Source organism: Labrus bergylta, chromosome 10 (genome assembly GCF_963930695.1).
Source record: "Labrus bergylta chromosome 10, fLabBer1.1, whole genome shotgun sequence".
Lineage (NCBI taxonomy): Eukaryota > Metazoa > Chordata > Actinopteri > Labriformes > Labridae > Labrus > Labrus bergylta.
Window position 1 is genome coordinate 19,359,312 of NC_089204.1, and position 26,050 is coordinate 19,385,361.

The window sequence follows — 26,050 nt, forward strand, 5'->3', positions numbered from 1 at the left end:
TTTTAGAACATGATAAGTTTTAAAAGTTATGAGTGTTACTTAGCATGGTAAAATAGGCCTAGATATAGCTAACCAATGATGTACCTAAAATAATAGTCTTTAGGCTAATACACATAGATACACAAGAGAAAACTATTAAAAAAAACTGTTTCAAAAATTGTTTTTCCCCAATGACAGAAATCTTTATGTTGTAAAATTGTGTTTTCAAAGATTTAAAAAAAAAAGTGTATCGTTACAATCATGACTGTAAATATGGTTACACTCTGACGAGAATGACAAGGGGACCAATGGGCGGGCGTTTAAGCCTCTTACGTCAGCACGTCGCTGTACGTAAGTGTGTTTGTGACAGACCAGCGCGCCAAATTGATAATACCAGCAAAGACAAAGCAGAAAACATACGACGAATGCAACTTCTGCTTACTTAAATCACCTTAAAGTTAAACCTTAGCTATAAACGCGGTCTGCACCTTTGAGATAACACACATTTTACAGTCCTTTACGTCGTTTTAACGTCAAGCCAGAAAGGCCAGGAGGATGGGTTTGCTCGAGCGATGCCAGGAGCTCTTCAAGACCCAAAACCTGTACGAGGTGCTGGGCGTCAACAAAGAGGCAGCTGAGGCCGACATCCGGAGGAGCTACTACAAAGTGTCGCTCAGAGTCCACCCGGACCGAGCTCCGGAGGACCCGCTGGCAACAGAGAAGTTTCAGGTTAGCTGTGAAACACACAAGCTAGCTTTAGTAGCAAGCTAACACAGCTAACTTCAGTAGCTGCATATGGAAACCTTTACTTTCCCTGTGCTTTCACCTTTAAACCCCGAGAGCACTTCAGAGCACCTTGTCACGCAAAGTCTTTCTTTACTGATTTAGTAGATAGTAAGAGCTTTACTAAACACGTGTAGGTGAAGAATAGACTTGTTGTGTAGCAGTACTGTGACGTCTTCCTGCTTTAAATCAGCTCTGATATTAAAGTTGTATCCAACAACAGTCCTTAACCTGAAATTAAATATATATGAGCAGTGAAATGACACATATTAAAATCGTGCCACTTGTTTAAAACATCATAAATTTGACATTTATTTTTAGAACTCAATGAAAATAATGCCTGCAGATCAAATATCAAATAGAAACTACTGTTTTCTGGCCTATGCAGAATGTTATTATCATAATCATTTTTAGATTTGCACTGAAAGAACTACCTGCTCTTTCAATGCAAAGTTGCCCATAAGGTGCTAACACTGGAAAAAAAAAACTTTTGAGACTGAAGATCTCAAAGTTTTGAAATGCTTTGATACATTTTAATGTCTTTTTTTTGTTATTGATCATCAATTCAATTCAAAAAACTTTATTTGTCCCCGGGGGGCAATTCAAAGGCACACAGAGCAGTAAATTAACAACAGTGCAGGTAAACAAAACATTTTAACCTAAATAGAAAGTGTCAATTTAAATACAACTTAAAGCTTAAACTTAACTTAAAAATACAAAATATAAAAGAGTAGATATAAGTGGACAGTGATCGGACTAACAGATGTAAACAGATGTAACCATAACTATGTGCAGTAGTGACCAGATGTAAACAGAACTATATGCAGTAAAAGAAATAAATATATATATACAGAGCTATGTGCAAGTAGGCAAATACTAAATGATAAATTATTAAGGTGCATGGTGAATAATGGAACAACAGAACTAATATATACAATATAACTGTAAGGTAAGAATTAGATAAATAAAGTGACCGTAGCTGTAAAGGTAAGAATTAGATGAATAAAATGACCGTAGTGCAATGATCTGCATTATCATATCCCATTTTAAAATTGTTCAAAAGCATTATCACATTAACTGTTTTATGTTGTTAGAGCTTCACATGTGTGTAGAAATGTAATCTAAAATTGTTCTCTTTCTCTTTCAGGTGTTGGGAAAGCTATACGCAGTGCTGAGCGATGCGGAGCAAAGAGCCGTGTATGACGAGCAGGGGCTGGTGGATGAAGAGTCCGACGCTCTGAGTCAAGACCGATGCTGGGAAGACTACTGGAGACTGCTCTTCCCTAAGGTATAGGAGCACATCAGGTGTTTCTCTTTTCGTTATTCCTGTGACTCATGAACAGTAATGAGTCACACAACTTGCCTTGATTTGCATGCAATGATGGGAGAAGTGGAGTTATCGTATTTAACAACAACAAATAAAAGCCTGCAACATGAATGAACTGAGCATACTTTTTATTCTACATTTTTACTCGGGACTTGAAAACCTGCCCTTTTATTCCATCCCTCTCCTAGATCACGGTGCAGGACATCCTCGAGTTTGAAAAGAAATATAAGGGCTCTGATGAGGAGCGGCAGGATTTAATCCAGCTATATGTGCAGCACCAGGGAGACATGGACGCCATCACAGCCTCGGCTCTGTGCTGCTCACAGGAAGACGAGCCCCGGCTCTGCGGCATCATCCAGGCCGCCATCCAGAATGAAGAAGTCACAGCGTTCCCAGCGTTTACTCAGGAGAAGGAGAAGAAGAAGAAGGCTCGTAGAAAGAGGGTGAGAAATGTGTTGTGTTGGTTGTATCCGTGTTGTTTTTTAACCCTCAAGAATTCTGTAACATGATAGCAATTGACTTTCCAGGCTGATAGAGAGCGACAAGAAGCAGAAGAAATGCAAAAAGAGATGGGGCTCGGGGATGAAGATGACAGTCTTGTGATGATGCTTAAGGTAATAAAATCAAGCACAATGTTGCGCACACATAAAGCATTAACACTGCCTTGATTGTTTCGCTCTCAACTCTTTTCATCTGCTTTTTTCCAGCAAAGACAGCAGTCGAGAGAGAAGAATTTTAACAGTTTTCTGTCTGATCTCGAAGCTAAATACTCTAAAAAAGGTGAGAAATCTCAAAAAGGGAAAAGAGCTAAAAAGTGAAAAAATAAAGAAACAGCATCTGGTTATTGTTGACCAAACGACATCCTTATCTTTTCAAAGAACGCCTTTTGAGATGTTGAGGCTGTCTTACTGCTCAGTCATGCTCACCCTCTCAGAGAATAGGCCTTTATCGGGTCTGAGTAGCTTTTTATGTGGCACTAAAACCTTGAAATGTAAATGCATCTTTTATTTCCTGTGATTCATGTTGATGTCTTGTTAAACACAAATAAATTCATATTTATGTACTGTTTGTGTATTGATTTTTATTGTTTATTATAAAAGAATGCATTGAAGAAAAGCTTTGATTTTTCAAGCGTTTGTCACCTGGCTGTCTGATAAATAACTCCACTAAAGAAGGGAAACCTACCCTTATGTTGCCTGACACAGCAACCCCATTAATCTTTGCTTAGGTAAAGACGGGAAAAAAAATCCCCAAAATGCATTATTCTGTACTGACAGGATGCCTGAACCCATTGTTTACAGTTAACTTCCCTCGTACATATAAGAGTTGCAGTTGGGGTTGCAGAGTCTTTCTGTCAACACACTCCTTCCTTTGAATATGATTTGAATTGACTTTAAATGGAGAAATACGCAAACAAAACTTCCAAGGTGGCATCTTTTCTTGTTCCTGTTTACAATTCCATGCAGTAAAGGCTCTGGTCCAGTTTTTTTTTAATTTTATTTACACAGGGTGTTTGGATGTGTGATACCCTGTAAAAGATACAGTACCAAACCCTCTGCTTCAATGTCAGAGAGCAAAAGTGCTTTTTAATCCGTAGTATCCCTGCCTGGGTGGATGTGTTATTCCCTGCATAGACATTTATCAGTACAACACACCACAGAGGATAATGTACAGTGCATTCATACATAAATAAATATATATATATACACATTCACTTACTTGTACCAACGTCCACCCATAAGCGCATACTGTACATGATGATGGAGTTGTTACACTGTTTTATGACAGTTATTTGTGTTTGGCAGCCAGATTAGCTGATTTCTGAAATACAAAAACATCCCCCCCCCCCTGACAAAAAACTTCAAAGCAGCATGATATGAAAAAAATCTGCTACAAAAAGAGTTCAGAGGGCGCAAATGCTGCAGAGTGTAGTACTTAGTTGTGCTTTATAAAGGTGACTGGCTGATGAGTCGGGAGATTGAAGTCAGACTACAAACCAGGTCTTTTCGCTCTGGATGAGATTCCTCCCCGAGAGTAAGAGCGAGGGGGAAGCGACACAGGCACCAGTGGAGCTACGGGATAAAAAATAAAATAAAAAAAATCCTTTATTTATAACCTAAATTTATAGTTTAGTTCTGAGAGCAAGTCTGGCAGAGTTTGAACAGCCACTTTAATCTACTGACCTGGGACAGGGGCTTGTGGGTCTGGCTCCTCTTCATCTTTGATGGGCAAGTGCCCCAAAGGGTGATGGGAAAACGAGTCCAAGAAAGACGAGCTGCTGATGCCAAGACTGATGCCGGTCACACCAATTCCAAGAGCATCTGGTAGAATGAATGAAAATATGAGTATAACGATGGATAAGTAGGTAAGTAATAAGTAAGCAATAAAAATCCATCTTACACATGGTTTGAATTTATACCGTACACATAAAACACAGCAGCACATAACAGGCAGAGCAAAAGATGGGGTCTATCAGTGATTTGTTTAAAGACGGTTGAGTAATTTAACTAACAGATCACAGAAATATTCAAATCTTGGGTTAGCAAGTAAGAAGAGAAGTTGATTTATCAGCTGGGGAAGTTATTGATAGAGACTCAACATAAGCTAAAACTAAAAGGTAGTTGTAAGGTAAGAAAGTAAAACTAAGGAATGACTGCAGTACATCACATTTTTACTCCAGCAGCTTCTTGGATGTGTTTTATTATTATCAAACTTTCTGACCTGTACCCACGGACGCTCTCCCTGTCCGTCCCTGCCCGATGTTGTCCAACACTGTGAAGGAACGACGGTATGGAGTGTCTGACTGAAAACAAAACAAGGGGTTTACGTGTACAGTCTGTGATTCTCAAACCACTGACAATAAAACTGTTGCTGACTTTGTACTAAAGTAACTATGTCAACATATTGCATCATGTAATCAAAGTCCTTTTGCTTAACAGCTAAACCTGCTTAAAAAACACAAGTTTCTCTCCATAGGCAGCACAAGATCACTCACTTGGGATAGAATGTTGTAGATGTATGCAAGATCCTATGAGGATAAAGAGTTTCTTACCCTGTATGTATGTGTGGTGTTGGGGCGAGAAAAGACTTCCAGCAGGTGGTGACGATCCCTTGGTATTAAACTGCCAGCCTTGTCATTTATAGCACTGTGGGCGCGGCTGGCAGCACCTTTCTGTCGCTGGTTGGATTAAAATGTGGACAAAGACAGACTCGGTGAAATGTTGTAGAATGACTAAATCTATTCTGTGTTTATGTTAAGATGCAGTGTTGAGAGATTCATTGTCAGTGTAGCTGTGTTTCAGTGGTCTTCTACTCCACCTGTGCCGGTTTGGACCGCTGTGCTGACTGAGACGACTCTGGGTCTCCAGCACTGATGGGAGGAAGGAGTGTGTTCCTCCTCATAGAAGACAGCGGGGATGTCAGGTGGTCACTGGCTGTGGTTCTGTGGAAACACACAAAACACAGTACCTTAAAAATACATGGATTGTTCATGTTGCATCTAAGGCTGTGTGAGATGTGAATTTGTGAAGAACATGTGAAGTCTAGGTGTGAGGATGAAATTAAAGTGAGAATTTGTAACTCTAGTGAAGGTGCAGAAATGTTTTTGCATACAATGTTTTTGTAAAAGAAAATAATTGTTTAAAAAAGTTGGTAATCTGTGCTTGCAGCATGTGTCTGTCTCCTTCAATATGACTGACAGAGAAATCCTTTTAAGAGTAAATTTAATATAAATCTAAAGGTATACCTCTGGGGTCCGTGAATGCTGCAGTTGGTATGATTAGGGTTAAAGACCTGTTATAAATTATTTTATTTCAGCTGCAACAAAAGCTTTGATATTTGTGGAGGAAAACTTTGATGACGTCTTCTATGTCTGTTTAAAATTATGCTTGTACCTGGAGAAATTTAGCGTAGCTCAGGAGTAGCAGTAAAGACTGATAAAGGGGGAAATAGCCTACCTGAAGAGCCAAATGAAAACTACATAAACACTACAGAGTAGAACAAACAAGTTGTACTTTGACGAGCAAGTATGTGCCTGACTATTTCTAAACTCGGCTAGTTACTTCCTGAAGTTGAATTCAAAAGTGATGACAGAAAAGTAAAAGTACGATAAAAACCCCACTTCTTCAAACACCGCGTCCCCCTCCTCTGACTCTCACACTGAGAATACTTTAACTAATGAATTTGAGAGAGGACTAGCTATCCACATAAAAGGAAAACATTGAGGCGCACTTTACACCATTACCCCTTCAGTGTAAGTTCATGAGGAGTTCACCTATGAAGTCAGTTTCATACATGACACATCTGTCATAATTCTGCTGCACACAGCCATGAGGCACAAGCTGAAAGGGCCTCTTTTTTTCAAAGTTATCAAACGCTGCCTCAGGGAAAATTCAGAAATTGCAGGGAAAATAAGAATTAAAAGTAAGATTTGTGTGCGGGTGGAAGTGGCAGGGGTTTCTGCAATGCTAAAACTCACAGACGTGTCCCACGGATGACCTCATCCATGGATCCCGCTGCTATGGACTGGCTCGGGCTTGGAACCAGTGGCTGGAGGTTTCTGGGATGAGGGTTTTTGCGTTGGGCGGACAGTGCCAGGCGGGATAACGAGGAAGTGCTCTGCTCCAGGGTTCTGCGAGGACGAGGTTTGCTGGAGGGGCCCGCGCTGGAGCCTGGTCTGTGGGAAGCTCGATCCTCTGGCTCCCTGTATAGGAAAAGAGAGTGGGGCACAATGGATGAATGATGCATTTCCACCTGCTGCCAAATGTGGCCCTGCCAATCAAAGTGCAAAATGTGTTCAAAAAGAAGGACAACAAGACAGCCATTCCACTTTTTGCCCCATTCAAGGATTGAAATCACAAAGAATGCACAAATGTGCAGTGGATGAGATTTTACTTTTTTGCCCATTTTGTGACTGAATTTAAATTGTGTCCATACTGGTTTCTGTCCAGCATTCCCAGGTTCCTCTGCTGCAGGGGGATGCTGTGGATCACAATGAGGTCGTTGAGGTTGTGCTGGGTCGTTGCTGCTCCTACTTGGACCCGTCCAGCCTGGGGAACAGTAAGAGAGGAGAGGGGGGGAGGGGGGGAAGTGATAAGACCGGGGGTTTGTAAAAGGCAAAGACACGAGAGTGAAGAAGGGAGCGAGGAGGGAAAAAGACATAATAGGGGCTTGATAAGTTCATTCCATTCCTTAAATACAGCCGATGGTCATTCATGCTATTCATCATGCAGTCAAGAGGCCCCCATATCAGCTATGCCCCCAACTAAAACTAAGATAAACATCAATTTAAATTAAACAAAAGCAATAGCTTGCATAACAGTGCATTCCAACATTCTTGCCTTTTGTTGAAGATTATTTTGAAGATAAATTGCAGTTATTAAAAAAATGAAAAAAATGATAATGTTTTCATGTTAATCGACAGGCACAAGCACATTTATTCTAGAAATGCCTATTAGGCTCTAAGTGTGGGAGTTACATACACTGGGAGGCCTTTTCTGCTTTTTGGATTTCCGTCTGGACTTGTGCTTTGAGCCCTTTGACTTTGTGTTCTTTAAGGGGGGAAAAGGGCAAAACCAAAAGTAAGATGTGGGACAACAAGGGTAAAGAGGAAGAAGGAGAAAGATTGAACAAAAAGAAGGTAAATAGACCCAAAAATTGAGGTGAAGAAAACACATTGAGAAGGTGAAGGGCAGAGGGTGGAGAGGGAAGGAAAGAAAGAGAACAGTGATATACATTAATGAGCTGGAAGCATCGAAAGACTGGAACAGCAAAAGGCAGAAGGTGTGAAAAAGGTGACAATCAGGTGTGGACTGTGAAACAGGTAGGGGTGCTTCATGAATGTCCCTCTTCTCTGGGCTAAAATAATTCACCAGAAAGGTCACCTTCAGTTGTATTTTATACGATAAACAGGTTTAAAATCACAATAAATAAACCGAGCGCACATTCTGCATCAGTCAACAATGCTCATGTATTGATTAAAACATATCTTTTTTTTTTATGTAATGATTATGTGTTCATATGTGTTATTGCATGTGTAAAGACATATATATCCAGCTGCTCCAAAGTCCCCCTCAAGCCACTGACCTGGAACTGCAGGCCAGCCGTGAGGGGGGGCACCCTGCTCTGACCTGGTTTGGGCAGCATCGTAGGCAGGATTGACAGCAGCATGAAGGGATTCTGGGAGTCTTGCTGCACGGGGCTCAAGCTCCCAGATATCTTGTCATCATCTGCAAATCAAACACAAGAACTCTTCCCATTGCCATTTGATCAAATTCATTATGGACGCATGAAAATAAATAAATTGATCTTTACTTGAGGTGCAGCCTTCCCAGTGGCGTTGAACCAGCTCTTTCATCCAGCCAACCAGATGCTGCCACACGTCATCAAACAGCAGGTCCAAAATGGCTTGACGGCGACAGCGGTACGGCGAGACAGGCGGCAGACAGTGATACCTTCGGCCATCCTGTTCCCACTCATCCTCCCTGTAGAAGAGAGATAAAAGTAATCATTTTGGATGTAACTCAGCTAATGTTAAGCTTTAGTTGCCTAGGATTAGAACAAAAGTGTGTAGCTGAGGAGAGGGAGAAACTTACAAATCCCTGCTATCAAAAGCCAGGTACTCCTCCATCTGACCCTCCACTTCAATCACTCTCGGCTTGTCATGGCTGCTGGAGCCACTGGAGGTGTCAGGAGGCTCATCCCACTCTGCTGAGAGGGACTTAGTGAGTGCCGCTCTCCTGCCCTGCACATTCAACCTATAAACCCAAGACGAGGGCACGCATAGTTACACACCTTTAAGCCACAGTAGGCATCATTGGAATGTTGCTTAAAACAACACATTTTGATCGTCACATGTCACTAACAATATTACATTTAAATATTCCTCAAAATAAATGTGTCTGATCTGTGTCTGTGAGCGCCCACCCCTTTGGATTTACCAGCAGTTTTTTTTTTAATAGCTTGCACATATCTAGCCAATAACAGTGACTCTGTACAAACTTTTATCATCTGTCTTCTTCGTGACCAGTAAAGGCAGCTCTCTCTCTCTCTCTCTCTCACTCACTCACTCACTTGCTCTCTGTCTCTTCACGCCTCGGTGGAGCACAAATCCTGTGCTGCATACAACTGTGGCTACGTCAACTATTTTAGGATTATATTGATGGCCTGTCTGTGTTTTCTTTCCTCTGAGTCTGACATAACTAAATAAGTAGATCAGAGACAGTTATAGTGACAACAGCCTGTGTGCAATGTTTGGTGCATCATTTGGTGGGAGGGGCTTAGCCGAGTGATCTAAGGTACTGCAGAAGAGGAAGAGGTGGAAGATTTTTTTCCCCCTGGAATGATTATATTGCTAACTGCCACTTTAATGCGTACAAATTAAATGGCATGCTCACAGACGAAAGCCCACACAAGCTGCATCATTTAACAATAACTTACATACGTACTACTGTCCACTCTCTGCTTTACCATTAAAAGTCGCAGTACTGGACTCTGTACCACAAGACCGTGGTGCACAAACATGATCAACAAGCCAAATCATGTAGGTCACAAAACCCAAGACTCCTCCATAATTAATGCAACAACCCCAGTCATATGGACAGCCGACCAACAGCCTTTCAAAAAGAGACAATATTTTTTAAGCAAAATTCTTTAAATAAATAAATATACATAAAGGAGCGTTTGCAAGTAACAAAGATTGATTCAAATCAAACTGAGATGTTTCCCAGTAAACATTGGCATATGTAATGACAAAAGATTGATCCAAAAATAATTGCCAATTTATCTCAAGCAAAAACATCAACAAGTGGAGCTCGTAGTAACTTCTTGAATGAGAGAACTAGCAAACTTTCGATGTATTCTGTGACAGTCAATGGAGAGCTTTTGGCTACTGGTTGGACAAATTTTAAAGATGTCACTTTTGGCTCTGGGAAATGTGATGAGCATTTCTACAGTTTCTGATATTTTACAGACGGACTGATTGATCTATTAAATAGGAGAATAGAACGCAGTTTTACTGACTGTGGTAATAATGCTAAGGCTAATAATAATAATAATAATAATGCTAATAATGCTTCTCGAAGCACTGTATTTGCCCTGACTGATTTATGGAAAGATGTTTCATTATACAGAATGATGACTGATACAAAATGCAATCTGCCTTTATATCCCTTTAAACTGGAATTTCTAATAACACCCAACATATTTTTTGACCTTGTCCTATTATGCAGTGCTATATCTGCTTTAAAAGGTTAAAGAAAATGTATCTCACGCCAGGGCAATTAATCTAACAGGTGAATTTGTCATCTTTAAGTCTGTCAACTGTAAGTCAGTGCAGTTAAGACTTACTCCGTGCCTCCCTTATCTTTCTCCTGGGACGTTACACTGTTCTCTTTGCCTGCTGATGGGCTGCTGGCAGAGCTGCTTACTCCTGAAGTAGCATACCACTGGAAGCCCTCATCACTGGGACACACCAGCTGAGTCCCCAGAATCCTGAGAGAAAAACAATGCATATATAGTCAAAAGAGTTGTGTTTTCATTGACTAATTGAATGGCTTTTCTTTCAGATTTGTAGCCACACTCGGTATTAATCTTTGATCCCACTTCTGCCCTGCAGCAAAAGGTTGGAATGAAACTTTGGATAACATACCTAAGATGAGGGAAACGTGTAGCCCACTGCTGACATTCATCCTGCAGCCCCTGGAGTATCCCTCCTCCGCTGCCTCTCCCTTCATACAGCTCTTTGTCGATCTCCTCAAACATTTGCTGCACCTGCCGTGACGCTGCTTTGTCAAACTCCTGTGAGACACGAAAACAGAAAGATGAAGAAACACAAGGAGGAAATAGAGTCATTCCTCTGTTGTTATACACCAGCTCCATGACTGAAATGACTCTGCTGGCTGCTTTTAAGTTGGTTCTTCCGTTGCTGGCATCCCAATATTATTTTTCTTTTCTCACCACAAGCTTCAACATGCATACTAATTATCTCCTACAGCCTATATGGATATATGCGTTTGTGATCTATGCATCCTATGCTAAAACAAAAAAAGGTAAGACTAGAAAGGCTAATGTGAAAATGTACCTATACCCAGAGGCATCAGGTATTTTATGTACAAGGAAGCTTTAAGAAAAAACAATGCTGTCTGTGGTCTAATTGCTTTATATTAAGATGGTCTTCTCAGGTGTAGACTTACATCATAGCCCCAGGAGAAAACAGAGCTCCTTTCTGTGGAGATTCCAGTGCCTGTGGAGCTGTGGATACCTGACCAGGACTGGCTGGAGTCTACTGAGATCACGGTGGGACAGTTGGAGAGGCCAGAAGCAGCAGACGTGTCAGAGCTACATAAAAAAAAAAAATAAAAAAATAAAAAGGAGAAGGAAGTCGTCAGGTTTATGCTCAATGGATAAGTATTTTTCTAAGTAGGAGATTTAAGCAGCAATTTATGTTTCCACAGCAATCCCAGAATTTACGGGGTCTCTTATTGCTCTATGAGCTGTTGCTGACGTTATCATAGGCAAGGTTTCAAAGTGGAAAATAAAGGGCAAATGTCAAAGTAATTCAATATTCCAAAAGCCTGCTTCATTACGTATTCTTTTAACTGCACATCTGAAGGAGGCAATGTGATATCAATTAATCCACTGCTTCTTGGTGTCTCCTTTCACATGGCGAGAGCTCTGAGAATCAACCATCCACCCAAGATGGTGTAACATTACAAATCACACAGGCATGTCGGGCTTGTTTCTGCACTACATACAAGTAGTTTGATTTTTGCCTTCTTTGAGCATCTCCAAGTAATTGCCTTCATGACTTCCTGCGTGTAAAACAAGTGCAGCAACCTGTCACCTGTTGTGAGCAGAGACAGCTTCCTGGAGGTCACGGAGGTAGCGCTGAGGGGTTTCATTATCATCTGCCTCCCCCGGGAGAGGGTGGTGGTCCAGGCTGCTTCGGGACAACCCGCGACTGCGTGAAAACAAAGACAGCATTGGACAACGATCACATCTGCGCACCATCTTTTGAAGTGGTTTATTTTGAGACAATAGTGAAACGGTGTGAAATGTCTAAAGTCTATAAAAGACACAAATGAATGTCATGTCATGTTGTCTCTGTTTTTCTTGATCATACTGCCCTTGAAATAAAAAACAATGTATTGTTAATTCTGCTGCTGACTAAATGTAAGATAGTGCAACATAAACACAGATGAAAAATGTTAATTCAAATATACTTCCTTAGTATTTGCACTGTCTATTTAAGCCAGGTGCCAGATCTTGATGTAACAGATGGACTGTCTGGATCAATAGAAATATTAGTTTACACATAATGGTCTACAAGCCAGTAACTCACATTTCCTCCAGTGCAGAACAACAGCTTTCAGCCTTTTGATAACTGGTTTGCAAACAGTGTTCATGTTTAGGCTTCACATCCAGTACTCACATCTCTAGTTTGTGCGATACGGGTCTCCTGTTGTATCGTGAAATCATCTCCTCTGTCTCCGTTTTATAGTCTTAAGCCCCCGTCTCTCATTGTAGCCTCCCAAGTCCTGGACTCTCTGTGGGAACAGTGTGGAGGGAGGGCTGACATTTCCTCCAGTTAAAAAACAAAACAACCTTTTGTGCAGCTAATTACATAAAGATAAAAATTTAAAATTTAAAAAAAAGGCACGAACAGCATAGCATATGTTTCCCTCAAATGACACTCCCTGTTGCGTTGAATTTAGTGCTCCAAATGTTGCATCGGAATAATGTTTTAATCTTTAAAAAAAAAAACAATGATGTACAACGTTAGCTCAGCTAAGGGGGATTTTCTATGCTAATGCTAGCACTAACAACAATAACACGGCTGTCATGGATACGCAGCTCGCTTCTAACCTTACCCCGCGTGGCCTCATGGGAAATAGATTTCGGGCGACCGAAAAGTAGCAGCGACAGAATTGGTTCAACTACTACAAGTCCCAGCAGCCTTTGCCACAACGGGATTGCGTTCCAGAACTATGTCCGCGTGACGTTAGTTGCGTGATGCCAGGATGCTTTTTTTTTTTTTTTTTTTAGTTAATAATTATTCGCCTCTTCTTTATTTGTTATTAGTTAAAAGCTTCATTTGAGATGTGAAATGTTGGTGAATTATTGTTTTGTTTTGTTTTTTTAAGCAGAGAATGTTGCTCGATAACAAATATAGGAACTATTCTACGCTACACGATGTGCATGGTCGAGGGGAATTTACAGTAGGACCTAAACAGTGACAGAAGGCGAGAGAGCAACGTTTGAACAAGTGATTGAGGTATTTTCTGATAATATCTCGGCTCCTATTTGGACTTCACTTGAACAACGTGTTCTGATTCAATAAAGACAAGGTGAGTTTGCCTGACACTTTCAATTGTATTAATCGTATATTTCTAGCTGTTAACTGTTCAATTGAACTTTGAAGGCATGCTTCCAGTTCCCTCCTACTTTCTAGCTGGTTTTCATATCAATGTTTGATGTATCACTTTTAGCCTGTGTCTATTTTCAGATCTTAGTTCAATAAGTGCTACAATGGACGTCCTTCAGAGGAGAGTGGTTCAGGAGGACATGGTTCAGTACAAACTCTTCTTGATCAAGCCAGCTGCTTTAACTTCACAGCAGATTGAGGAGCATCTCACACATTTCGTGGAAGAGATTTTGGCAAAGGTTGCTCCCCTCTTGATACAATACATCTGGCATCATCATCCTTTCAACCTCAAGTATTTTCCTGAGAAAGGTATGTTGACGTCAACATCCCAGTGATGAACTATAAACATTTGTACAGTTTTTATGTGCTCAAAACACACATGTGTGATCTTCTGTATTCACAGGAGATGTCCCTGCTCACATTGGAGGTAGTACTCAGTTTGCAGACAATGTGGAGGACGAGTGGTTCGTTGTTTACCTGCTGCAGCAAATCACAGAGGCCTTTCCAGATCTTGCAGCCAGGTGAGTTCCTAAATATAAATTAAGAGGGGAAATTATTATATGACCAACATGTGAATGAGTTGTTTGTTATTTGCATCTCTTTCTGACTTCTACTTGATGTTTGTGTGTGAAGCATTGAGGACAATGATGGGGAGTTTCTTCTGATTGAAGCAGCAGATTATCTTCCCAAGTGGCTGAATCCCGATACCAGTGAAAACAGGGTGAGTTAACGAGCTGGGATTGCAGATGTGGTTGGTTTAGCCCTTTAAATTCCCATTGCTACTTAATTTACTGCTGACATAATGTCAGTTCAAATGAAGCAGCTATCGAATTGCAACAACAATGACAAATTAAATCTACCAATGTTTACATGTCCATTAAGATTGGAGTATATTATCAAATTACCCTGGTTGACATGTTGAAGGACTTCAAAATATCCAAAACCTTTGACACTAAATACGGCGAACTGATTCTGCTCTGTTATGATCTCCTGTTTTATGGCTTCATTCTATGTCTCTGATAGTTAAAGCAACATTATGTAGGAATTTGGTTTGGTGCACTTCGGCATCCACCGAATGCCCCGGGTGTAACTGCACTGTGGTAAAACACACACTACTGTTATGCCTCTCCCTCACAGTCCACCTGACTTCTTTTCCCAGTTACTCTCCCTCACTTTCTCTTTTTTTTTTTAGCTCCATCCGTCACTGTCCTTTGACATCTCCTCAGCCGTTGTGTCAAACTGGCTTGTGCCATAAAACTGTACAAACGTCTCGCGAGAGAGCCGCAGCCCGCTGCCAAACTTACACAGTGCTATAAGTATGTCACAGGGCTGATCTGTGGACATGGAGGAGATGCTATCGTCCATTTTCAAAGTTGTTGTGATTGTGAATAAGATCAACTTTCTTATGTAAGGCGGAAAACAGACATATTGTTGCTATCATATTCATGCTCTACTGGTGCAGAGTTATCACAAGTCAGGTTGTCGGAAAAACATGAAAACCTACTGGCATTGCCATTTTCCAATAAATATTTATTCTTCTTGACATTGTCTGTATTTACAGTCTCTATTGTCTTCATTGCTTCACTCATTCGTTTCTTTTTTTGTCTTCAGGTCTTCCTCTATAGGGGAGAGCTACACATTCTGCCCTGTCCCTCCAAATCCTGTCCAGTGGGGGCTTCAAAAGATGTGGTACCAAGTGTGGCACAAGCTCTAGCACTGCTCTCCAACCACCCAGAGGCCTGCCGAGCAAACCCCAAAATTTGTTCAGCCCTGAGGAAGCGACTAGAAGGGTGAGGAGCATTCAGCAGGGTCTAAGAATCTATTTGAATGTAAAGATGTTGTGCAGTATATACACGTATAGTTACATTTCACAAAGACTACTTTGACCATCAGTGTATGTTGTCATTGAAGAGAATAATGAAAATACTATAAGCTGCATTTACAGACTCTACATTCTGGTGAGAGTTATATGCTAGAGAGGAAAAAAGCCAAATATGAGTTTTGTGATTCAGTTTCAGTTTTGTATATTATCTCCACTACAAACTTGGAAGGTGGAAACGTGTACGAGCATACATTTTGTATAAATATGTACAGAGACTTTCTGCATGCTTGAAACATATACTATGTATATAAATCCACATTTTTATGTGTTATTCTTTTCTATCACCTAAGGTACCCAGAAAAGATTCAAACCTCCCTCCATCGTGCTCACTGCTTCATACCTGCAGGGGTTGCAACAGTTCTAGCACAGCGACCGGACCTGGTTGCCCCTGCAGTTTCAGCATTTTACCTGCGGGATCCGGTCGACCTGCAGGCGTGTCGAAGCTTCAAGGCCTTTCCACCTGATACACGAGTCTTAACCTCGGTAAACACACATCACAATTCATAATAGCAGCAGCAGCAGCAGCAGTATATTGACCTTTTTTACTTTTTATAATAGATATATTTCATTTGAAATCATGGCTCTTGTATTCACTTTTTTCATGCACATAACTGTGATCACTGTTTTTTTTTTTCTTCTTTTTTTTTTCTTCTGTTTTCATTAGTAAGTTAAAGCCTTAATGTAATTTTTACATGCAGATGTTTATCTGTCTTTTCTACATTTTCCAGGTGACATTCACACGCTGCCTGTACGCTCAGCTGCAGCAGCAACAGTTCACGCCAGACCGGAGAAGCGGCTTCACCCTTCCTCCTCGCTCTCATCCGCAGCACAAAGCCCATGAGCTCGGCATGAAACTGGTAGGCCATCATCTGTGTGTACTCTGAATTCTATCCATCTCTGATTCTCATTCTTTTGTTTGGCATTTTAAGGTTGATGGTGGTCTTTAATGAGGGATCTTTAGTGTTGTACTTTGATTAGAGTCTGTGTCTGTTTGTGTGTGTGTCCTGCCCTCAGGCCCATGGATTTGAGATCCTGTGCTCAAAGTGCAGACTGCCATCTTCAGAGCCTGATGCCCCTGTCAGTTGTAACCCTCAGTGGAAAAGCTTCATAAACAGTCTGAAAAAGAACGGCTACTTCCGGGTTAGTCCCACTTTTTTTAAAAAAATGTTGAGAACTAGAAAAAGGGTGCAACTTACCAAAGCAGCAATATTAGTCAGGACCTAAAGCAAGTCTTCTTATCTTCAAATGCAGGGAGAACTGGAGGGTTCGGCCAGTTATAGAGAACTTACAAAATCTGCAGAAAACTTCTTCAAACAGAGCGTCGCCTCCAAATCAAGGTGAGTGCTGTGCATGCATCTGTGCTATTATTATGTATTTATCTGCCTTTGAAATTCAAGTGCACCCGCCTGACTGTGCCTAATGTATATTGTATCCGCCGTCTCAGTGCGTCATCCCCAGGAGAGGAGGTTCTCCAGCTGCTGCACAGCTGCACTCCATTCAACTTGGAGGAGCTGAGGAAACAAGAGTCAGAGCTCCCCCTGGAGGACAGTGAGTGAACATCTTTTGACTTTCAGAATTTGCAAACTTGAAGAGCAATGGTGGTTTTAGTCCAGATGTTGTAAACCTGAATTTGTTTCAGTCGCATTTGGGTCTAATGTAAAGTATCAAATTGTGTAAAAACAAAACTTAAGAAACTATTGCTGCTCCAGACTTTACCAGGGATGTACATTGTTAATATTTTCTTTGCGTAGAGGAGGTTTGACATTTAAAAAAAAGTGGTGTCCATGGTTTGTCTAAAATGGTAATGATGGTAATTTAAGTTTTAATAATTTTACTTATTATACTGAGAGGCTTTTATGACCTTGCAAGAAAGTCAAAATTGCTTATGTTTGTTTCTGCCTCCTGGGATTTTCCTCTTGCTGCCAATATTGTATCCTACATTCTATACCTGTCCTCTCTTTCCACCATTCACCATAATTAGTTTGTCTTTTTTGTCCGTCTCCAGGTGATAGCTGGATGGATATCACAGCACAGGACTTGGAGCGCATGTTGCAGGAGAGGAGTGGGGGGCGGGCCGGTGTTGGCAGCCAAAAGTCCAGCTCCACCAAACAAAGGCAGCATGTCGGGGCGGCAGAGGAGAGGAGGAAGGAGACAGAGGACAGCAGGGAGGAAGAGGACGAGGAGGCAGGTTACAGCCTGGTAGCAGTCAGTCAGGGGATGAAGAAGTTCCTCAACGCAATGTCATCGCACGAGGGAGCTGAACTGCCCTGGTGAGACTCATCGTCAGAATTATTTCTTAATTTTTCCTGTATTTATTTAAGATATTAAAAAAAAGGCTCTTATTTGGCCCATAAATAAGGATTTGAGTTCTTGTGTATTTTTTGGGGTGATGGTGGCAAGAAATTAACAGAAAAACACAGCCACACATATGTTTGAGTACATTAAATCTTATTAAGGTAAGAAAATAGGATTTAAAGGTTCAATTGGATGCAAAACTCATGTTTCCTACTGTTTTCTGTGTATTTTAGGAGCAGTTCAACTCAGCCTTTTAGTTTTGACCCTGACTCCATGGCCAGTGCGCTAGACAATCTTCTGGGTATGTAGCTGGTGTGAAAGATGTGGAACATGAAAATGAGGTTACCAACTCTTCCTCTGTATACTGAATCTGTTTTTTTCTCTTACTTTTTGAGTCTTACTTTTTCTCATACTTTTACAGGAAGCAAAGAAGAAGAGCTCGATTCAGATGATCTAGATGATGAAGATGATGATGAGGAAGAGGAGGAGGAGGAGGAAGAGAAAGAAGAGGGTTTATCTGGTCATGCAGAGACGAACGGGACAGAAACTCTGGATGGTCTCAGGAGTTACATGGATCAAATGGACCAGGAGCTGATGGGCACAAATATAGGACAAAGCTTCAATGTGACGGTAAAAACTCTTTTGCATGTGGCTCCCCCTGCTTCAGCCCCAGCCTTCAGATATTACTGTATATACATTTTTTTTTAAAAGACTCTTAACCTGTCAACATTTTTTTTCTGCAGAATTACAGCAAGGCAGGCTTTGAAAACGGCTCCCCACATCCCTCAGCAAAAGACAATTTGCAGACACAAGACGGGATCGAAGACACAGACGAGGAGATTCAGCCTCTTGATGTCGATCTCAATCTGGTGACAAACCTGCTGGAGTCTCTCAGCTGCCAGGCCGGACTGGCTGGGCCGGCTTCTAACCTGCTGCAGAGTCTTGGACTACATCTACCACCAAACTCAGACCCCTCCTAAAGGACAGGAGGTAGACTCATCATTAATAATGCAGTGGTTTCAGAATTAGTGCCGATGAAGCACTCATGGGTGTTTCACATGTCCTGTAGAGCTTTTATTCAGAACAAAACATGGTTTTGTGTGCATTAAGTTTTTCTTAACAAAAAAATGTCATCTGCACTGTAGATCTGTATTTTCTTAGGAATGAGGAAAACATCATAAATATTAGTATCCTTTTTTTAACAGATATATTCAAACCTGTTGTGTTTGTAGTTTATAATGTAAAAATACGAAAAAGTTCAAGGGAGCGATAACACAAGACAAGCTTAAAACAAACAAATACAATTAACACACCAAAATAAAAAACTACAATTATTTACAGGATTTTCCCCGACTATTTTGGAACACATAACAGACACGCATTAATTAATGTTTTACACAACTTAACCTTCACTTTGATAGCAGTGTTAAAAAGAAGACATGTATCCCCAGGTTCAAGTGTGAATACTGATGATTGATGTACGTGTTTTCATCTTCCTTAATACTGCAAATTTAGTCTATGAACATCTAGAATAACTTTGTGGAACAACTTTTAAGCTTTTAAGGCCGGTTTAATCAGGGCCATGCTGCAGAAGCACGTAACACAACATGTCATTAGTTTCCATGTTTGAAGAAATCACAGTGCCAGACTCAACAGCCGGTAACGTCGGGAGTTTTAATGCAGACTGCTTTGTGTATAGTTGACTGCAACTCGATTCAGTTGTTTGAAAAAGAATAAATATTTTTGGAATAAAGTCTTCATTCAGTGTATTTGTAGTTTATTAAATAAATTAAATATTTCTTTTTTTCATCATTTTTAGGTAATTTGACATTTTTAACAATATTTGTTTGAGCATGTAAAGACGTCAAATGGTGACCTCTATTTTTAATCAAATACGTGTACATACATTAAGAGCGATAATAAAACAACATGGATTAGAGATTCTCACTTAATTTAAAAAAGTCTATCAGCACTGTTAATCTCCTTTATGTTATGATCCATTCTCATCTGACTCACTTTAGCAGTCAGAGTCATTCATGGGCAACATTCGGGAAAAAAACAAAACAACCCCTGGTTAAAAATTCACTCAGTCAACCATCTGAGCGTGAACATTTTTTTTTACCCTGTTGAGTAAATGTGACAAAGTGGACTGTTGTTTACAGCGTGATCAAAAAATCCCTTGTCACCAGTGTTAGAATTACTCTGATCTTTAAGTTAGCTTTTTAAGTATAATTACCACAGTGTTAAAGTACTCTTTTGACCTCTTTTACAAGGAAGAGTCGAGCATATCAAATCTTGTATTAACAGTAATGGTACATTAATAGCATCCAAATACACTCCATGTATCAAAAGTAAAAGGACTCTGTGCAGGATGGCCTTTTGTGGAATACTAGTTTGATAATAAAAAAATACATGTATAACAAAATGAAATTTAAAACATAACAACTGGTTGACATTTGGAGCTTAGTGTAAATCGTGACCTTGTTATACGTTAGCCATATGTTTTTATGGTTAAAAATACTGCATATAATTTAGACTCCTGCTGACACTATACGTTTAATCTCTGATGACAAGATTATATGAGAGCCTCAGGAGCACAGTTCATGTCTTTGTTTCCAACAGAATTAAATAAATTAAACAAATGCATGGTGTGGAAACAGAACAAAAGAAGTCAATATTTTTTTCACAGCCCTTAAGAGTGAATGTACAAAAGATTCAGGTACGGCTGCGCCATCTGCCTCGCTGAGTGTAGCAGTGCAGCAGCGAGTGGTGAGACACCCATAGCCGATACACCAACCAGGAAGTTCAGCGCCATCCCCAGCAGGAGAATAGCGAGCAGGTATCCATGAAAGAGCAAACTGTGCCAGCTGCTTTTACTCAACACGTGCCAGGGGTTGTCAGGATGCAGCACCCACAGGAGGCCCAGTAGCCAGCACTGGTTCACCAGTTGGGTGTAATAAATGTCAAAAATGGAGGCTCGGACATCAGGAGGGCGGCGTCGCTCAGTTTTGGACACTTTAGCCAGCCATGTGAGAGACACACTGTGAAGGAGTAAAGCCAGAGGTGCAAACATGTACTCCAGAGGCGTAACAGCTGCTACACCCTGGGAGGCTGCAGAGAAAACAAAGACAGGGTTAATTAGGTTTTTGCTCTGAGAAGAAGAACCATCAATTTCACCTTTAAATAACATCCACATCCTCTTTTTTCACCTGTGATCACAAAGGACGTCGCACACAGGAGGGAACTCAGAACAGAGAAGCGGCGAGGTGGAGGAGGGGCCAGCCTCAGGCAGAAACTTAAGCCCACAGTTACAACAGGCAGCAGAGGCAAAGTGACGGGGAAGAGGCCGGCATACGGGCTGCTGGTTTTAGCCCATGTAACCAGCACGGCATGAATGCCGCTACAGATGGAGGGAACCAAAACCCTCTCACCCAGGGACCTGGAGTAAGACTTCAGATGGACCAGACCCACGATGTGGAGGAGGTTTAAGAATAAGAGAGAGACCAGAACCTGGAAAAGATTTTAAAAAATAAATTTAAAAAAAGGACAGCTTTATAACATCTAAAACTTGAACAAAATCCCAACTTGCATGACACTTGCTGTATTTTATACCAAACCTGTTGTTTTACTCATCTACTTGCTGAGGTGAAAAGCCCTTTAAAAATCAAACAATACAAGACGACTTTCACCAGCTGTAATAAATCCCCCTAATGTGCAAAGACATCAGATACCAGGTAGAATACTTCTAGATACAAGCAAATCAAGCAAGCTCATCAATGTCCTTGAACTTAATTTTCTGCTTGGTGAATAATTTATCTGTTTGTTTTTTTAAATAATAAATGCAACATGACTGCCTTATGAATCTTCAGACATATATGCTAAGAATAAAGTTATTTTCTTCTTAGTACATGAAAAGCAGAAAATTATGGTTTTATTCCATTCACTGTATATGCCATCATGGCCAACAACACAAACATACAAATGGAGGAAAAAATCCAGGAAGTGCAAACATGTTTTAGAACACTCATCCTACAACTCCAATCGTACAACATGTGTCACACTGAACCTCCACTCTGAGAGAGTTAATACTGATGTCAGTCACTCTCTACAGCCCCCTTTCTGTTTCTTGTCAATCATTGTGAGCATGTGTGGAGTAAAACACCCTTGATGATTTGTTCACCACAGTGTAATTTAAAAACTATAAAGTATGAATCCTATATTTATTATGTCATTTACAATATGCCGGCGATACGTTTTCACACTTAGGGTCAAGCACTTAATCCCCACGATGTCATTCACAGAGATCATCATTAGGGAGTTTGGATGGATCTACACTTACATGTCGGTCCTTCTGTTAATCATTTAAACATCGATCATGCACATTAAAAAAAAACAAAAAACACTGAGCCCCCTTCTGTGTGCAAGGACAACACACTGTTAGCAAACACTGACAAAGCTACAGTAACCAGCAGCCAACACTTCATTGTATTTGTATGGACTTAACTGCAGCAATGATTAACAAAAATGTCCTTTTTTTCATAATGTGAATACAATATGTCAGTTTTTAACAACAACAATTCAAAATTGATATCAACGTTGCTGTCATAGTGTAATGTTTGCTGCGATAACATCAATGAACATGTAAATTTGCAGCTTAAGTAAACACGTGCTGTCAGAGAAAACACAGTACTTTGTGTGAAATGTAACAGCAGGTGAGCCACCATTACTGTATGTGTGTACTCTTTTCCAGAATTGATTAAAATACACTAACTCATAAAGCATCTCCAGCTTTAAATTAATAATTTAGCTGAGTGTGAATCATCCACAGGAAAATACAAAGCCAGCCATCAGAGGAACCAACCTGTACAAAGCAGAGAGCCACTGCATACGGGTAGTGATACTGAGGGAAGAAGACGCTGGCAACAAAATTTGCTAGTTTGTCAGCCAGGCCATATATCACCATGACCACCAGGCAGAGGGCGGGGACCAGCGGCTTCAGTGCATGATAAGATGACAGACTTTTTGTCTGATACCATCCCTTATTCCACCTCCACCTGAACTGCACACCAGAGAAAAAACATGAGTCATGCAATAAAAATGACATTTATGATGTGCAACTGTCACATGGATTTTTGTAAATAAAAAAACTGATCAGAAACTCAACTGACTTATTTTCTAAACTTCATTTTCATAAAGCTCGTAATGTGATGTGGGTTCATTTGTTTAGCTGACAGATAAGCTCTCAGAAAGGACACATTTAAATACCGACTGTAATATCTGGCACTTCAGATATTTAAAAACAGTTTTTAATATCTGTCCTGTGCAACAATATAACACAGATGATGATTTATAAAAGAAAACCAGGTTTACCTTTTGTTTAAAAGACATACTGTCATTCTGTGCAAATATTACTGCCAGGTGTCTGGGGGATCTGTCGTCTAAAGTAAAGAGGAAAAATAGCATAACATTATAAATTAGAAGTACAAACAATATGTTCTCCAAAGCATGACATAGATTACCATCCCTTAGCTCTTAGCAATAATATCATGTGGTGATTACTTTTTATGGGTAATATCTCAAACAATGACATACATTGATTGAATCCAAGAATGTATGTTTACACCACACTTTTTTAAAACCTTCAAAATACATCTGGGTTATCATCTGGGTCTTGTTTCTGTTGTTTTTCTGTATAGTGCTTGAAGATTTGAAGTTTGGGAATAATGTAAGAGCTTAAAATGAATACGGACATCAAATAAAAGGTATGCCTACTGTTATTGTGGGTATAGTGTGGCTCTACATTCTGTTTTGCACTATGAGTGGGGTTTGTGAGAATTTTAAAGATAACTTAAACTACAAATATGTTTAAGCAAAATATACTATTTCCCCTGATATTTAAGTATGACCATCCTGTGGGGGACGTTAAAGGGTCTCAAGCTAAGATTGTTTTCTGTAAAGACCGTTAACTGTGGCAATGATAATATTCTGCCACAAATTAATGCAAGCTAGTGAAATAGTTTTAAGTAAAGACTATATATTTTTAAAATGTATTAATTTAAATAGTATGAGTAAACTAGTCATATCACATTTTAATATTGATATTGTCCCAACAACTTTCCATGTCAATCGTGTGTCCTTTATTGTCAATAGAGGCCAACTTGTAACCTTTGGCAGGACACAAATTCCATTATATTTTTGCACTTCCCCTTATGAAAAAGCATTTCTATTCGTTGTTGTAGCCTACACCGTTATAAAACAATTGAATTACCTATGTCATAGATTGCAGGTTTAGGTTGTAATTTCAAACCTTTCATGTTTTAATAGGCTGTTTTTTGTGTCTGTCGTTGGCAAGCTGGAAGTTCCACTAATCTGAACATAGTTCATATTGGCTGTAATTCCGGATATTATAAGGACATTCATGTAAAACCACTTAGCCTAACGATATGAAAATTCCTAAATAACGAACAGTTCACGTAAGGGGTAAGTCAATAAGTCAACTACAGTAAAGCCTGCACCTTTTCATAGAGTTCACTTCTATTCGTCCAGTCAACACCTTGGAAAGAAAAGTGCGAGACAGACTACTCACCATTTGATATTCGTCATACAGTCACAGTATATCTCCACGCTCTATTCACACAATAGTATTCAGTGTAATAATAATATTTATAAAGACGGTAGTGACTGTCTTGATAACCGCGTCCTTGCCATTGTGCTGAATGAGCTGCTCTCCGCTGCAGGCACTCACCTCATGCGTTTCCTCGCTGCCTACAGGTGGACTTTGCTCCTGGTCTGTTGCCCCATTATTTAAAAGGAGCAGTCTAGTAGGCTGTGACCGTTGTTTAGTCTGTAAGTGCAAATGACATCTGTCGTATCCAAATATATATGTGTTTGCTGACACATTTTATGACATAGTGGAGAGGAGAGGAGGAGATAGCAGCCATGGAAGAGGAATTTGATCTACTGGGCTTTATGTTACAAATCATTCTAAGACTTATCTTTATTGTTGTGTGGGACTAAGTAGTTTAACTGTTTCGTCCCAGCTTTGACACCTGTTTGTGACATTCCTGACAGTTCCTCCCAAGCTTTATGTTACCAACCTCGCCTCTATGGCTGCATGTAAGCCCTGAAGGCATCATGGAGTCCACAATCCACATGTCTGCAGGGATGGTCTGCTTAAGTAAACAGAGTCCTCACACCGAGGAGGGTGACGGTCCCTATTATGAGACTCTCACAAAAGGACGATGGATATGCGAGAAGGCCTCTGATTGGTCCGGAATACTATAGCAATATTAAGGCATCAGAAGAAGGCTCCTTTCACAGCTCATTTAAACTGCCATCGTGAACCTGCAATACAGAGAAAGGTAAATGATTATGTGTGCACACAAAGCATGTCAACACACTAATATGTAATATAGCCTATGTACACTAATATATGTACACTGGTATGGAGAATCAGTGTACATGGGCTGTGAATTATGAGTGTGCACTGTGTTCCTCTTCAACCTTTCAGAAAGTGTTCACCTGTTGTAAGTGAATAAACCCACCCAGGAAGACAACAGGGGGCAGTAATAACCTGTTTTGATGCATGTAAACACAGTCCTCTCTTAGAAAGACACATAGGTGATTGAATAAATGGTATGAAGAAAATCAAACAAGACGGCTGCAGTTGATACAAGGAGTTGGTTTCTTGTAAAGCCAATTAAACTGCAATTGAATTTGTTTGAAGTGTGTTACATACTGTACATAGTTTGACTTATTGGGTTATATGCATTTACAGTAACTAGACTTCCTCCCCAATTTCTACTACATTTAATTTCCTCACTCAGTCTACTTCCTTTGTTACTTGCCAATTTGTTATATCATATTGCACGTTTTTTTTTTCACATCTTGTTTTTCTAGTCCGTGCACAAATGTTTGTGATACACATGTTACCTGCATGGGGAAATAAAGCCTGTTTTTAACTGTGCTTTGTGTTTATGAACCTTTGGTTTACTGTCCCCTTTGGGTGTATTTGCGTACATTGGGCTGCTTTCTGGTTTGAACCATGCCTAACTCACCATCCTCTTCAACTTTTTGTCAAAGCCTCCAGCTGGCTACACAGTCTGCCAGCAACCATCCCTCACGCCTGCCAGAAAGGCCTTCACTTCACCCTCCAGTATAGCCAGCCTGCTATTGTCCAGCCTGAAACCATACATGCTAGCAACCTGCCTGCACTTGATTCATTTAGGCTCCTCTTTTAATGAGCTTGCAGCCTTCCATGTCCTAAGCAAGCTAGTCACTACCTTTTCGTTTTGATCCTTCATGCCCTTCGCTGACTCAACCTTCGCCTATTTTTTCCCCTGAACTCTTCCTGAGATGTTTT

The 26,050-nt window shown here is 40.3% G+C and overlaps 4 protein-coding genes across 6 annotated transcripts; 2 read left to right on the top strand and 2 right to left on the bottom strand.

Annotated features, from left to right (window-relative positions):
• Nucleotides 1–326: 326 nt before the first annotated feature.
• On the top strand, nucleotides 327–3,153 carry dnajc9 (DnaJ (Hsp40) homolog, subfamily C, member 9). Its single transcript, XM_020643075.3, has 5 exons — nucleotides 327–708; nucleotides 1,910–2,050; nucleotides 2,278–2,532; nucleotides 2,617–2,703; nucleotides 2,797–3,153. The coding sequence occupies exons 1-5, from the start codon at nucleotides 535–537 to the stop codon at nucleotides 2,905–2,907; spliced, it is 768 nt and encodes a 255-aa protein (XP_020498731.1). The 5' UTR covers nucleotides 327–534; the 3' UTR covers nucleotides 2,908–3,153.
• A 409-nt stretch (nucleotides 3,154–3,562) lies between these two features.
• On the bottom strand, nucleotides 3,563–12,960 carry fam149b1 (family with sequence similarity 149 member B1). Of its 2 annotated transcripts, XM_020643074.3 has the most exons (16): nucleotides 12,519–12,960; nucleotides 11,931–12,047; nucleotides 11,281–11,425; nucleotides 10,737–10,885; nucleotides 10,436–10,579; nucleotides 8,683–8,844; nucleotides 8,402–8,571; nucleotides 8,174–8,316; nucleotides 7,570–7,638; nucleotides 7,025–7,137; nucleotides 6,567–6,791; nucleotides 5,408–5,531; nucleotides 5,142–5,267; nucleotides 4,811–4,892; nucleotides 4,273–4,410; nucleotides 3,563–4,161 (listed from the first exon to the last, which is right to left on the bottom strand). In XM_020643074.3, exons 1-16 carry the CDS (start codon nucleotides 12,563–12,565, stop codon nucleotides 4,079–4,081), a joined length of 2,037 nt encoding a protein of 678 aa, XP_020498730.2. In that variant the 5' UTR covers nucleotides 12,566–12,960; the 3' UTR covers nucleotides 3,563–4,078. The 2 variants fall into 2 exon arrangements, with proteins under 2 accessions (XP_020498730.2, XP_065815497.1); XM_065959425.1 differs by lacking the exon at nucleotides 7,570–7,638.
• A 315-nt stretch (nucleotides 12,961–13,275) lies between these two features.
• On the top strand, nucleotides 13,276–19,455 carry ecd (ecdysoneless homolog (Drosophila)). Its single transcript, XM_020643078.3, has 14 exons — nucleotides 13,276–13,434; nucleotides 13,593–13,820; nucleotides 13,915–14,032; nucleotides 14,145–14,232; nucleotides 15,123–15,301; nucleotides 15,684–15,876; nucleotides 16,122–16,250; nucleotides 16,408–16,533; nucleotides 16,645–16,730; nucleotides 16,838–16,941; nucleotides 17,399–17,663; nucleotides 17,922–17,989; nucleotides 18,110–18,318; nucleotides 18,432–19,455. The coding sequence occupies exons 2-14, from the start codon at nucleotides 13,616–13,618 to the stop codon at nucleotides 18,666–18,668; spliced, it is 2,007 nt and encodes a 668-aa protein (XP_020498734.2). The 5' UTR covers nucleotides 13,276–13,434; nucleotides 13,593–13,615; the 3' UTR covers nucleotides 18,669–19,455.
• Nucleotides 19,449–24,620, bottom strand: si:ch211-248a14.8 (solute carrier family 35 member D3). Of its 2 annotated transcripts, none has more exons than XM_020643081.3 (5): nucleotides 24,434–24,620; nucleotides 23,059–23,126; nucleotides 22,550–22,747; nucleotides 20,898–21,198; nucleotides 19,449–20,799 (listed from the first exon to the last, which is right to left on the bottom strand). In XM_020643081.3, exons 2-5 carry the CDS (start codon nucleotides 23,074–23,076, stop codon nucleotides 20,381–20,383), a joined length of 936 nt encoding a protein of 311 aa, XP_020498737.2. In that variant the 5' UTR covers nucleotides 23,077–23,126; nucleotides 24,434–24,620; the 3' UTR covers nucleotides 19,449–20,380. The 2 variants fall into 2 exon arrangements, with proteins under 2 accessions (XP_020498737.2, XP_020498736.2); XM_020643080.3 differs by lacking the exon at nucleotides 24,434–24,620 and adding an exon at nucleotides 24,275–24,427.
• Nucleotides 24,621–26,050: the final 1,430 nt, after the last annotated feature.

Coding starts and splice junctions, on each gene's coding strand:
- dnajc9 (XM_020643075.3), top strand. CDS start 535: ATGGGTTTGCTCGAGCGATGCCAGGAGCTCTTCAAGACCCAAAACCTG. Junction 2,051..2,277: donor GGAGACTGCTCTTCCCTAAG/GTATAGGAGCAC, acceptor TCCCTCTCCTAG/ATCACGGTGCAGGACATCCT. Junction 2,533..2,616: donor AGAAGGCTCGTAGAAAGAGG/GTGAGAAATGTG, acceptor TTGACTTTCCAG/GCTGATAGAGAGCGACAAGA.
- si:ch211-248a14.8 (XM_020643081.3), bottom strand. Junction 21,199..22,549: donor TGGCTCTCTGCTTTGTACAG/GTTGGTTCCTCT, acceptor AATCTTTTCCAG/GTTCTGGTCTCTCTCTTATT. Junction 20,800..20,897: donor GACGTCCTTTGTGATCACAG/GTGAAAAAAGAG, acceptor TTTTCTCTGCAG/CCTCCCAGGGTGTAGCAGCT.
- ecd (XM_020643078.3), top strand. CDS start 13,616: ATGGACGTCCTTCAGAGGAGAGTGGTTCAGGAGGACATGGTTCAGTAC. Junction 14,033..14,144: donor TTTCCAGATCTTGCAGCCAG/GTGAGTTCCTAA, acceptor TTGTGTGTGAAG/CATTGAGGACAATGATGGGG. Junction 16,731..16,837: donor AGCGTCGCCTCCAAATCAAG/GTGAGTGCTGTG, acceptor CCGCCGTCTCAG/TGCGTCATCCCCAGGAGAGG.
- fam149b1 (XM_020643074.3), bottom strand. CDS start 12,565: ATGATTTCACGATACAACAGGAGACCCGTATCGCACAAACTAGAGAT. Junction 12,048..12,518: donor GTATCGCACAAACTAGAGAT/GTGAGTACTGGA, acceptor GTTTTCACGCAG/TCGCGGGTTGTCCCGAAGCA. Junction 8,317..8,401: donor CTGGGAAGGCTGCACCTCAA/GTAAAGATCAAT, acceptor TTTGATTTGCAG/ATGATGACAAGATATCTGGG.